General features: G+C 47.9%; 1 protein-coding gene across 1 annotated transcript in view; it reads right to left on the bottom strand.

Moving 5' to 3' along the window:
* LOC119402407 (probable cytochrome P450 12c1, mitochondrial) overlaps nt 1–14,138 on the bottom strand; it is a 156,121-nt gene that overhangs the window by 10,177 nt on the left and 131,806 nt on the right. Inside the window, exon 7 of the mRNA XM_037669547.2 lies at nt 8,252–8,330. Within this exon, the coding sequence (XP_037525475.2) occupies nt 8,252–8,330 (79 nt within the window). The remainder of the gene's footprint in view (nt 1–8,251; nt 8,331–14,138) is intronic.

The following is a 14,138-nucleotide window of genomic DNA, read 5'->3' as shown; positions in this document are numbered from 1 at the left end:
AGATAAGCGAATGAATTAGAGTATAAGATAATAATACCAAAATACACGTGATGCTCTACTCAATGAAAGTGTCATGAATCTGAGGCAATATTTAGCGCATGAACCGCTGTATACTTCCTGCATGACAAGCTTGCAAGAGGCTGCCAATATTTTGAGCTTACTTTCTTCTCTGATGCTTTCAAATAGTAGCAAACCTATATTTCATAGAGGCGCATGTCCCAGGCTCTGTGCGAGCGTAGGTAATTGTGTTCAAACAAAAAAAAAACTTAGTGTCCCTTATGCATTCTCCTAACATGACTCAATGTCGGAAGCTTCTTTTCACAGCGAAGCTGTTTAGCAAATCGTTCCTGGTGAGTCGATCGCAAAAAACTATCATCATCTTTACGGGTATGTGCCACTGTGCGGCTACCTCAGAACGAGTACAGAGAGAAAAAAAGGAGAGAAAGAAACAGAGAGACGGAAGGAAAGATTTAAAGAAGGAGAAAAATAGTTCTTGTCGAAAAAATTCTTCACGAGGCGGGATTCGAACCCCCGTGCCCAAGATCGAAAGGCGAGAGTCCTACCCACTTGACTACCCAGGCATGCTAGCAGATAATAGCATAGCCTTCTTAGTACAGTGTAGCAAGGGGGTGGGAAAAGGTAGTGAGCGTGAAGAGGAGAAATGTGATGGTGAGGAGGAAAGAAAGAAGGAGAGGCGAAAGCAAAGCGTAGCACATACAGATTGAGAGAAGTGAATAGAGGGAACGAAATGCAGACAGAAAAAGAAAGAGAGACCCAGCGAACATCGACGATAGAGACAGTATAGTAAACCGGACTCGTTGTTATTCATTCATTATGTTAGAGCGCGTAAAAGACGAGAAAAACTTTCTATGGCACACGTATGAGAGGATACATATGTGTGCCTTAGCAAGTTTTTCTCGTCTTTCACGCGCTCTAACACAATGAAAGGATAGAGAGAAAAAAGAACTAGAGACAGAACAAAAGATAGAAAGAAAAAGAAAGCAAGCATCTCGTCGTCCAACGACAAGATACCGCCCCACCTGGCCAAGCCACGCATACGCATTAGCTAAGCCACGGCCACCGACGGATGATGATGATGAAGTGGTTCTTGAGGAAAAGGAAGAGGGCGCTAATTTCTGTCTGCCTGGCGCGCAGCCTTCGCTCTATAGTGCATAGCTTGGCTGCGTACTCCCGAGGAGGAAGCCACGCATCTCGAAGCCAGACGTGTCGGTCGACTGGGAGTACGAGCGGCGACGGGTCAGTGCTTCGCTGTACCAAGCTTTCCGCGACTTAGTGCAAACTGCCTGCAATTTTGTAGCGTTAGCTACACTTGCCTAGCCGGAGCCGAATTCGCGTGGATCCTCATGAGCCGTGCTGCGCATGCGCAAGGTTCAGTGATGTCACACGGCTGGCTCACCGCTCTCCGCGCTCTCCGCCACCGTGCTCTCTCGGCCACCGCGATCTCACGCGCTCTCCGCCACCACCGCGCGCGACTCGCCGCTGCTGGTCTGCGCATTCGAGAGGAGTGACGTCGTAGCCATGGTAGACACACTGGCGCCAGCGTGCGCGCAGCTATTCGCCTTCGCTGTGCAGTCGCCGTGTGACACAGCGCTGGCGCCGCGTGATAGCGCCTCTGACTGGCGTTTGCAGGTGGGTAACGCCACGGAGAAGGAGAGCACAAATGCTGCTCAAAGGCGCAGAAGAGGCGAGAAGCTTATCTCATCGGATCGCGAAGTAGTTGCCTGGCAATTAGCGGTACAGCGTACAAAGTATGAACTGAAGAAGGCTAATAATCCTAGAAAATCTGGAAAGCTAAGAATAATCAGCTGAACCTTTGCTAACGCTACGTATATCCTGGCATAGACGAGCTAAGCCACTGCAAATGTTTCTTCTCAGTCGATCTATTGATACTCTCTCGCCACAGCCTGAAAGCTTTCTGCACCTCACCTGGCTTTGCACTGCCTCCATAATTGATCCACCTTTGATCAAACGGCGACACCATGCGACAACGTCATGGTAGCATCCTCTAATAAGGTTAATAGCACTCGGAAGTTTTTGGGACGTTCTCAGAATAATTACTCAAAATAGCCGGGGTGTCGTGTTCGAGCATTATACTTAGCCTGCTCAGTAGGCGTGGGCATCAGAGACACGTATTCCTAGTCATAAAAAATCAACAGGCCCGACAAAATTTGGCCAGCAAAATGAAACGGCTGGTGGCAGCATCGGTATTCTCGCGTTCTTTTCCCCTAGCACCGGGACAATGCATGCGTAAGCCAATAAACATTCGCTATCAGGAACGCACTCTTTTCATTATATAGCTGACAAGTAAAACCATGTATCTTGCTGACGTTTTAGGGGCGAAGCTCCTTAAGGCGGCACCCGTTCGTCCCTCGTAGTCGCCGTGGTCGTAGTAGTGAGTAACAAGTCTTACGCTTTGACCTCCAAGGTGGTGCCGGTGGGAGATTTCTCCTGTGCGTTGTTGAACAATAAAAAATTCGCAGCGTGCGCGTTAACTAAAAGCCGAATTCTTCTGTCTCTCATTCCCCATTAGCAGCCATTGGCATGTTCCAGTAGGAAACGTTAGTAGAAGTAGAAGTGTAAGTGTTAGCTAAAAGCCGACTTCTTCTGTCTCTCATTGCCATTAGCAGCCATTGTTTACCTCCAAGGTAGTGCCTGGTGAGATTTCTCCTGTGCGTGATTAAACAATAAAAATTTTGTTCAAAACGCCGTTGATTGATGAAATAAACCAACGAAAGACGCCAGATGTTTTGTAAAAGCAGAACGAAAGAACGCCAGATGTTTTAGGGGCGAAGCTCCTTAAGGCGGCACCCGTTCGTCCCTCGTAGTCGTCGTGGTCGTAGTAGTGAGTAACAAGTCTTACGCTTTGACCTCCAAGGTGGTGCCGGTGGGAGATTTCTCGTGTGCGTTGTTGAACAATAAAAAATTCGCAGCGTGCGCGTTAACTAAAAGCCGAATTCTTCTGTCTCTCATTCCCCATTAGCAGCCATTGGCATGTTCCAGTAGGAAACGTTAGTAGAAGTAGAAGTGTAAGTGTTAGCTAAAAGCCGACTTCTTCTGTCTCTCATTGCCATTAGCAGCCATTGTTTACCTCCAAGGTAGTGCCTGGTGAGATTTCTCCTGTGCGTGATTAAACAATAAAAATTTTGTTCAAAACGCCGTTGATTGATGAAATAAACCAACGAAAGACGCCAGATGTTTTGTAAAAGCAGAACGAAAGAACGCCAGATGTTTTTCTTAAAGTGTAGTAGTAGTAGTTGCATGTAGCCACCTCGCCCGATCGTCAACGGGCGAGGTGGACCGGCAACGGCGCGAGGACCCTGCCGTACGAGAGTTAAATCACACTAAAAGACGTACTTTGCGGGCGATACACTCTAGTGAGCTTTCAACTTTTCGTCTTAATGTACATGATAAAGAAATTATTTCTACGAAAAACGCAAGGCACACCTTGAGCAATATGTTTGGTTTTGGGACGCTAAATGGAACCATGAGGCGATGCGAAGCCGGAGCACTTGCACGATCGCGTTCCGTTGGCTTTCGTTGGGCATGCTACCGACCTCGCGTCGTGGAACGCGCGTCCTGTCTTCCCTCTAGCCTTGCCTTTAATTCGCACAGGGCGAGCGGGGAATGCGGTCGCTCTTGGCGCTCTTTCGCTAGGGAGCGGACTTCTTCCTTGCATTTCACCGATCACAAGTGATAATGAAGGGACCACGTAAACCAGCAGTACAATAAAAGTTTGATGTTTAATATATACACGATGTTTCACACTCTTTATATTATGTACTGGGCGCATTTCACGGAAGAGTTTCACGGTTTACAGATGATTCCCTCCGTAGCTTCGCCCCACTCATCATCATTCACCCCGTGGATATTTCTTAAAGTGTAGTAGTAGTAGTTATATGTAGCCACCTCGCCCGATCGTCAACGGGCGAGGTGGACCGGCAACGGCGCGAGGACCCTGCCGTACGAGAGTTAAATCACACTAAAAGACATACTTTGCGGGCGATACACTCTAGTGAGCTTTCAACTTTTCGTCTTAATGTACATGATAAAGAAATTATTTCTACGAAAAACGCAAGGCACACCTTGAGCAATATGTTTGGTTTTGGGACGCTAAATGGAACCATGAGGCGATGCGAAGCCGGAGCACTCGCACGATCGCGTTCCGTTGGCTTTCGTTGGGCATGCTACCGACCTCGCGTCGTGGAACGCGCGTCCTGTCTTCCCTCTAGCCTTGCCTTTAATTCGCACAGGGCGAGCGGGGAATGCGGTCGCTCTTGGCGCTCTTTCGCTCGGGAGCGGACTTCTTCCTTGCATTTCACCGATCACAAGTGATAATGAAGGGACCACGTAAACCAGCAGTACAATAAAAGTTTGATGTTTAATATATACACGATGTTTCACACTCTTTATATTATGTACTGGGCGCATTTCACGGAAGAGTTTCACGGTTTACAGATGATTCCCTCCGTAGCTTCGCCCCACTCATCATCATTCACCCCGTGGATATGCTGTGATTTTTAGGGGCGAAGCTCCTTAAGGCGGCACCCGTTCGTCCCTCGTAGTCGTCGTGGCAATACCCGGAAACACTGCCGCTCCGGCGTCCCAAAGAATTACGTCATGATTACGTCACGGACACCATCTTGAATAATTTGCTAGTTCGGCGGCCTTTTGAAAGGGGCCCTAACTGAAGGTGAAATTGGCGCTAGTGTTCATGGAGATTCAAAATTAAAGCAGCCAATGGCAGCCTGCCGCCGTGCCGGCAAAGCTGTGCGCCCCGCGCCGGCCGCGGAGGCCGCGCGCGCGCCGCGACGCTAGTTTTGAATTCCTCGAAAGTTCCGTTGTAGCACGAAGCGAGTGTTGAGAGCGGGCACCAGGCTGGCCGTGCAGGCAGGCTATGCTTGGCGGACACCTGCAAGTCTCCCGTTGTGGTTGGCGGGTCATTGTTCGCTCTTGGGACTTATCGGAGTGGTCGTTACGTCAGCCGTGCTCCGTCGCCGCCGTACAGGAGCCCGTCCTAGTCGCTGGCCTTGACATAAAGTTTCGTGATGTTCCGTTACATGAAGCGAGCTTTGGCCGGCGTGTGGAGTTTTTGTGGTGTTTGCGTGTTGTGCGCTCTTGCCGCCGTGGTGGTTAACGGCACGCACCATTCGTACATCATGCAACGGTGCACGGATACTTCAAGACCGGCCGAGTTCCGCAAGATTCTTCGAGGTTCCGAAAAACTAAAGGTGAGCATGCGGCTTGCGTTCGCAGCCACACATTTACGAATTGCAGTTGGACAACACAGTTGTTTTTTTAATTACGGCTGAATCGTGAAAAGCACGATGTTGCTGTTAATATCGCTGTTCCTAGAAGGATGAAATTAAAGCACTTGAGACTCATAGTTTAACTTTTGCGTCTATGACAGAACTGCGTGATGGAAGTGCGTTTTGCTTTTTTTTTTGCCTGTTTATCACTCGCCATCGTTTAAATACGCGTTTCTGAGACTCAATAGGCAGTTTTAAAATAGCGTACGAAAAGCTTTGCGTTGGCTTTTCGCGCAACTGTGCATGCGTCGTACGCTAACCGCTTGCGGGCTCCCGTAGTGACGGAAATAGCGAGCCGCAGCGCTAACATAGCGTACGCTATTCTAAAACTGCCTAATGTATCGCAGCTTGCACTGAGCCGAGACGACGAAACTACGTTTGCCTCATGCGACTGCGTAATTTGTATCGTTGGAATTAATAGTTTTCAATTGCTTTATTTCAGGACGCAAACCTTTTTGGAGTATTCGAGAAGGCAAGAACTGATGCGTTTGCCCAAGGAGGGGTTAACAGCTGTAGAATCAGCGCTCTGCGAAGTCTCGATCCGCAACTCAAGTGGACCAGCTTTCTACCCTGCCCCCAGTGCTTCTTCTCGGTGCGTGAATATGCTATGTACTTACGGCTGAAGACTAGTTTGTGTGTTTATATATTGTCTCTGTTATTACCTATGGAAAAACCGCTCTAAGGATTCATGTGTAGGCATGAGACATGTCCTATATGCAGAATTTTACTGTTTGTGTTTATCACAATGAAGTGCTCAGTGTACCCAATATGACGTCCTCCCTTCAGTGGCGTTATATTCAGCTAGGCATTGTATTTCCGGTGAAAGAAAAGCTGCGTATAGGCTTATTTCACCTGGTCGTTGCTGCTGCATAAACTGACCATGGCCTGCATCCCGTTGCCATCAACTAACTTTCAAGTAGTGTTCAAGTACCATATATTGTGTCTTGCTCTTTTTAGCGCAATGTACTACTTACTGTGCTAAATCTTATCTTTTTCATTTTGTTTATCTGGTGAAGGTGTCCAGCATTTCATGTATATTTGTGCAAAATCTGAGCAAATATGTAAGTGGTTGTTTTGTGTTTCGTATCATTTCAACGGTTAATAAGTAAATCATTGCAATAATATTTCATATTTACATATTTCGCGCTTCGTTATGTTTTTGTCATGCACTGACATTTCTTTAACCTACATGATTACCTCTCATCAGAGGCTCCTCTGCACTTTGCTCGGTATTGCACCAAATGAAAATCGTGTTTCTTATATGTGTGTACGTCACAGGGCCTACACTTTTCAATGTGTTCGATTTTTTAATTTCTAAATTTTACAATGAACTTTTGTGTTTAGTCATGCACACACTGTGAATTCCTCCCTTCTGTTCTTCTCCTGAACTTGTATCGTGCCCCATTGCATGCAAATCTTGAGTTTCGGAAACAGAACAATAAAAAGAGGTAACAGAAATGTTGTAGGTGGATTCATCCTTTATGCTCTAGCACATGCTGGCTGCGGGCAAACGCGAATGCGCGGCCAAGCACAGCACGCGCGAGCGCACGCGAACAAAAAAAAAAAAAAATCCCGGCGTGGGGCATAGGAGAGGAGAAAAAGCAAGCGTACAAAATAAAAAACGGCGCGCGGCATGGGAGAAAGAGGGGTGGGGAGAAAGAGGGGTGGAGGCGAGCGGCTGTTGTTACTGTTGCCCTGACGACGTAAGCAACGTAATCGGTACGTCATCGCCCTTTGAGCTTGGCGGCCTTCTGCAAGGGGCGTAACTCAATAGCGTTCTCGGCGCTGTCGGCGCTTGCGTCGGCGGAGCGTTTGAATTTCGCGTCCTACGGGAGGTATACGAAGAAACCGACCCTTGGTCGTGGTCGTAGTAGTGAGTAACAAGTCTTACGCTTTGACCTCCAAGGTGGCGCCGGTGGGAGATTTCTCCTGTGCGTTGTTGAACAATAAAAAATTCGCAGCGTGCGCGTTAACTAAAAGCCGAATTCTTCTGTCTCTCATTCCCCATTAGCAGCCATTGGCATGTTCCAGTAGGAAACGTTAGTAGAAGTAGAAGTGTAAGTGTTAGCTAAAAGCCGACTTCTTCTGTCTCTCATTGCCATTAGCAGCCATTGTTTACCTCCAAGGTAGTGCCTGGTGAGATTTCTCCTGTGCGTGATTAAACAATAAAAATTTTGTTCAAAACGCCGTTGATTGATGAAATAAACCAACGAAAGACGCCAGATGTTTTGTAAAAGCAGAACGAAAGAACGCCAGATGTTTTTCTTAAAGTGTAGTAGTAGTAGTTATATGTAGCCACCTCGCCCGATCGTCAACGGGCGAGGTGGACCGGCAACGGCGCGAGGACCCTGCCGTACGAGAGTTAAATCACACTAAAAGACATACTTTGCGGGCGATACACTCTACTGAGCTTTCAACTTTTCGTCTTAATGTACATGATAAAGAAATTATTTCTACGAAAAACGCAAGGCACACCTTGAGCAATATGTTTGGTTTTGGGACGCTAAATGGAACCATGAGGCGATGCGAAGCCGGAGCACTTGCACGATCGCGTTCCGTTGGCTTTCGTTGGGCATGCTACCGACCTCGCGTCGTGGAACGCGCGTCCTGTCTTCCCTCTAGCCTTGCCTTTAATTCGCACAGGGCGAGCGGGGAATGCGGTCGCTCTTGGCGCTCTTTCGCTCGGGAGCGGACTTCTTCCTTGCATTTCACCGATCACAAGTGATAATGAAGGGACCACGTAAACCAACAGTACAATAAAAGTTTGATGTTTAATATATACACGATGTTTCACACTCTTTATATTATGTACTGGGCGCATTTCACGGAAGAGTTTCACGGTTTACAGATGATTCCCTCCGTAGCTTCGCCCCACTCATCATCATTCACCCCGTGGATATGCTGTGATTTTTTTTCATACTTACATTGGCGGGTATGCAGTAGCCTGACATTACGACATCATGGTTTATTTTCCTGTTCACGCCTGGTATGATGGGGTGAAATCTGTTATATGAATAAAACAGTCACGTTAATAAACTCTAATAATAGGCATATACATTATCCAAGAAATAAAAGCTACTCCCATTCGGTTTCCGACAGAAATATTGCCAATTAGGTGGCTAAAATGCCGCTTATTCTAAAGCGAAAATGTCGTCTTTTCAACTTGATGGGGCTGTGTGGCAGACACATACATAAATATGATGAAGACTGCGATAGTGTAAGTCAATGTACCGTGTGGTGGATATAATGATCAACCTGTGGCACTTGTCACAACCTGTGGAAGTATGACTTACCACCAAGAAGCCCACATTTCTACCCCACTCGGTTTATATGCAAAGGCAACGAAAGGAAGGACGCTGCCCTCCCAGTTACAGTGAAACCTCGGTGATACGATCACAGCTCATACGAATTTCGGGGTGATACGAATTTTTCGTTGGTCACGGCCAAGGCCCATTGGCCTGCAATGTAATGGAGTACGGCTGTTGCGAACAGATTTTCACCCAGCGACGTTTGATACGAACGTACGCTACCGTCCAGGTACGAAGAGGGGCTGCCCGCGCTGTCGCGGAAGACGCGCCAAGCACGTGCGAGCGCGGGAACGCAAGCGTGGGCATGCGCGCCGCACCGCCAAATCGTCAGAATCACGGTGTAAGAAAAACACTTTTTCTAAAGGCGGACGAGGACCGAAAGAAGGCGATGACGGTCTTGGCGAAAGAGTCAAGCCTCACAACGTCAACATGCGCGACCGTTGAGGTCGCACTTGTGCGGACACGGCCGTAAATCTCCCAATAAACATCCCCAGCACATCCGCGATAACAAAATCATAACACAGGACCGTGGTTATGTAATTTTGTGGCCTTGGTCCATCGCGTCATAGCGCTTCTTTCGTTACTTTCGCTGCAGTACTACGGTGTCATGAAAAAAGCGTACTAAAATTTGGAAGGGGCTACTGCTGTCGCGGGTTAAAACGTACCTGGTTCATCAATTAAATACGCGCGTACGCACCGTGTATTTACGGGTGCTGGTATGATTGCCGACATCTAAAAACTTAACTGACAATCATTCAGGGTTCTTCCGGACGTTGCTGCGGCCCTGAAAAACAATAAATGAAAATGTACGCCAGCTTTCTTTTGTCGCATGCTAATTTTCTATGCTTTCTGGTGATACGAATTTTGGATGATACGAATATTTTTGGTGGTCCCGTGAGATTCGTATCACCGAGGTTTCACTGTATTGCGATTCGCTATTGAACGCTTGTCAGCGATGGTCTTGAGCTGTTCTGTTGGGCCGTTTGTTTGTGAATGGTAACCAGTCGCTCAGCCGTGGACGGCGCCGCTGAGTGTCATCCAGTACTTGAAAGCTGAAGGAAGTTCCTCTGTTGGTAATAAGCGCAAACGGTGCAGTGTGCCCTAGTTGACAGTATAGTGCCTAGGACAGGGGTCTCAAGCTCACCTCGTCTAGCGGGCCGCAGTCATGAAATTTAATCTCGCAGTCGCCGAGATAGTGAAGAAGGTAGGAGCAAAGGAGGAAGGGGAGATTGTTCGTATTAAATGAGAGCTATTTGAAAAGCGACCTGTCCAATATATCATATTCTGAAGTAGATTTGGCCTCAAGGTTCGAACAACATGTTGATACTGACCTCCAGTATGACTAAAATCTGTACGCCGATTCTGAAATATTGAGTTGGTGTTCCACGGTTATGTTGCAACCACATTCTTACACCGTGGTTCGGGGCGTCGAAATGGTAAAGAGCGCGATGGCGTGACAACTCGCCGCTTTCTCGAGCAACTGAATGCGCTCCGCCGAAAAGGACATGTCCATTTCATTCACACATCGAGAACGGCTCCTCAGATCGTGATTAACGTACAGTGGCAGAAATGCTTCCCAAATACTACTTTCCTTAAAGTGTTGATCATTGTAGTTCTTGCGTCTGTAAGCCTTAGATAGCGCAGACAGGCACCCTTTCGACTGCCATGCAAGTACAAACAGAGAAATCATAAACGAGTTTTATATTGAAACCTGGGTGGCACAAGCGTCAGCCGGCCCCCCATCACACTAAGATAAGGAATTTGCCCTTTTGGCAGAACGTGTCGCGATGTACACAGAGATTTCTTGACAAAATTTGTTACTTGCGTGTTTGAAAGGTTGATATTAATTTTTTTCCACTTCATTTTCATTTAGTTTTCCGTCCTACTACCGGCGTGGTCCTGCCACGAAAAAGTATGTGTCCCATTTCTCCTGAGATGAGGTAGTAGAGAGTTAGCGCTAGGGTCGTCTGACTCTTCTTTGTCCCCGTCTTGTTGCGCAGTTATTACGAATCGTAACAACTGACCCAGCTATCAGGTCGTCTGTTTGTTGATTTCCCATGCTCATGTCGAGCAGTTCAATACAAAGCGGCCGATTGCGTCTTCTCTTGAGAGTTTCAGTTTTCCTAAGTTGGGATCTTTAATGTAGTATACAACTCTTTTGTTGATCCCTACTCCGTGTATGTAGCACTTCCATTGTCATGGATTCAGCAATTCTTCTTCTTACCCGCCACGGTGGTCTAGTGGGTATGGTGCTCGACTGCTGATCCGCAGGTCGCCGGATCGAATCCAGGCCGCGGCGGCCGCAATTTCGATGGAGGCGAAAATGCTTGAGGCCCGCGTACTTAGATTTAGGTGCACGTTTAAGAACCCCAGGTGGTCGAAATTCCGGAGTCCTCCACTACGGCGTCTCACATAATCATATCGTGGTTTTGGGACGTTAAACCCCAACAGTTATCATATTAGCAATTCTCCTTCATCTGTTCCTTTAGTTTCGGGTGCTCTCTTAGCAAAGGCCCATACATTGGGCCTGATTCTGCTGTGATTATGTCACAGGCTTTCTTGGCGCATCTACTCAAACATTGTATCCCATGTCGCGTTCAGTGCGTGAAGGTTATTTTGCACGTTGATTCACATCGAGCCCGCCTTGTCGTGGCCTTAACTGTACCCTGCACGCGCGTGCTAGGGACAACGTTCTTACACGATATAAGAATGGAAACTTGAGCGAGTTGGTAGGCGTTCATCTTTGGTTGAAAGAGAGAGAAATAGATGAAAAGAAAACGCATGCAGGGAGGTTAACCTGGCGCGAGTGACCGGTTTGCTACCCTGCACAGGGGCGGGGAAATAGGGGTAAGAAAGAGGACAGAGAGAGAGAGAGAGAGAGATAAAATGAAAACAAAAAAAACACGCACACATGCACACACACGGAAGACGTTCCAGTCAGAGCCGTTCTGAGAGACCGGTTGAACGCAGAAAGCGCAGTAGCGCTTGCACAGCCTTTTTCTGTGACGTTTGGTCCGGTCGATGGCGCAGGATTCTTTCTTCCGACAGAATGCGGTCGTCCAACTTATCGAGCGCGTTGCAAAGTGACTGTCTCTGTGAACAGTACTGTCGGTAGTCGCACAGAATATGTTGAATTGTTTCATCACTGCCGCAGTGGTCACATGATGTGGTGTCGTCCATTCCTATGCGGCAGGCGTACTCGCGCGTAAATGCGACACCCAACCATAACCTACACAGGAGGGTAGCGTCACCTCGGCGAAGGCCTGGAGGAATTTGAAGGCTGAGAGTTGGGTCTAGGGAATATAGTCGCGCATGCTTGAAATGCGGCTCGTTCCATTGCGACGTGGTGCATTGACGAGCAAGCACGCGGAGCTTCCATGCAGCGTCAGTTCTAGAGAGCGGTATTATTATTTGACTGCTTTCTGTATGGGCTGAACGGGCAGCTCGATCGGCCCGTTCATTGCCGATAATCCCACAGTGACTTGGAAGCCATTGAAAAGTTATTTCATGGCCTTTCTCAATTAAATGGTGAGTCTCTTCTGCGATCTGAAATACCAGTTGCTCGTGCGGGCCGCGGCGTAAAGGTGACAGAAGGGATTGCAGTACCGCCGTTGAGTCACTGAAGATCATCCATTTTTGTGCCCGTTCATCAGTAATGAAACATAATGCGGCAAAAAGCGCTGCGAGCTCCGCTGCTGTCGATGTCGTAAGGTGAGAGGTCTTAAATTTGATTGTTGTGGCTTTCACAGGTATCACGACAGCTGCGGTTGAGCTGTTCGTCATAACGGAGCCGTCGGTGTATACGTGCATTGAGCCTCGGTACTTCTCATATAACAGGAACAAAGTGAGCTGTTTAAGAGCCGGTGACGACACATCTGCCTTTTTACGGATGCCAGGTATCGCCAGGCTGATAATAGGCTGAGTCAGGCACCACGGAGGAATTGAAGATCTCGCAGCGGGCGTGAAGCATGTTGGCAAAGACTCGCGATACGCGGCTACCATTCGGCAAAAAGAGGTGCATGGTCGGTCTACTGGTAAAGAGGCAAGGTGGTGGCGGGGAGTCCGAGCAAGATGTCTTATATGTGTCCTGAGTGCTTCGATGTCAATGTGTGTCTTGATGAGGTGGTCTCTGGCGATCGCTATAGAAGTGTGATGAAGCAACTTGAAAGAATGCGAGTGTAGCAGACGACAGCGCTGCATCCCCTAGAAGATGACGAAAATGAAGGGACATTGAAGCTCGCGCATCGATACATGAGACAACGAAGCACTTTCTCATTTCCTGCAAGAGGTACTCTACCTTGCGCAAAAATACCTTAGGTGTTGTTTTCCGTCTGCTTAGATTAGAATTAAATGAACAAAATGTACTGTCTTTCGGGGCTTTTTCTCTAGGCCACAGTGACGGGAAGATTGCTGATGCATTGCAGGAGTTTCTTAAAGGTTCAAAAAGATTTAGATTGTAAAATTTACCTTTCCAAAATATTATTTCTATTATTCCCCAAAATTATCGGTTTTATTGATTCAATTCTATTTTATTTTATTATTAATAGTATAATTTTAACTCTAATTCATTTATACTTCTTTAGTATTAAATAAACAAAGTTTGAACTTTAATTTCAATTTTTCCTTTAAAAACTAACCGGTTCTTGGCCAATCCCCCAGTGTGGGTATGAGCCATAGCTTCCAGGCTCTACTCTACTCTACTCTACGCTCGCGCAGAACGGAGCTGTTGGAACGGCGAGCCGACAAGACGAAGCGAGAGAGCCCAGGGCGAACCCGCAACTACGCGCGAGGTTCAGAAGGCCGGGTTCCTGTCTTCGAGCCGCTGACGTCCTCGGGGCACGGCGTGTCGGCGTGACCCGGCACGAGTTCTGGGTGAGGCCTCCTGCGGACATCTCAGGCGCGGCGAGCGTCCTCGAGACCCCGGAGCTGCTGACCATGTCCAGCGAGCCGACGTCGATGACGGTGTGCGGCTACGCCTAGGCCTGGCGATGCCTTCTGCAGCGGGACGCTGACCTGTGTACCCAAGCGACGGCTGCACCACGAGTACGCAACGGGTTCCACCTTAAGGCACCGGGCTACGGCACAGATTTGTGAGACTGCCTACTCCTTTTTGTTATGTTTGCGAACCGCGTGCACGACGTCTAGTTACTGTACTTGTAATGTGTGTCTTTCGTTGAATATAACTTCCTGTGTTCCGCACTGTCTCCATCTTCCTCGCGTCACACGCCTTGCGACGTGACTAACCTCACCATCACAAGAAGCCACCGAGAGGCAAAGCCTAAGCAAATTCGGAGCGCTTGGGCCTGAACACTTTTTAGTATTCGTAGGCTTGTTTTGCTTGCATTGGTTAACGCGGGCAAGCTGTAGCGCAGGAAGCCGAGGCAAAATACCCTGTACAGCTGTAGCATAGCACTTGGTGACATTCCCTAAGTCTTCCCTGCGAAGAACATCAATAGATGACAGATGCCGATCAACCGTTTTTTTATGTACAATACGTGATGGC

This window comes from Rhipicephalus sanguineus, chromosome 8 (genome assembly GCF_013339695.2).
Source record: "Rhipicephalus sanguineus isolate Rsan-2018 chromosome 8, BIME_Rsan_1.4, whole genome shotgun sequence".
Taxonomy (NCBI): domain Eukaryota; kingdom Metazoa; phylum Arthropoda; class Arachnida; order Ixodida; family Ixodidae; genus Rhipicephalus; species Rhipicephalus sanguineus.
Note: the sequence above shows the minus strand (reverse complement) of the source record. Positions and strands in the feature narration are given on the sequence as shown.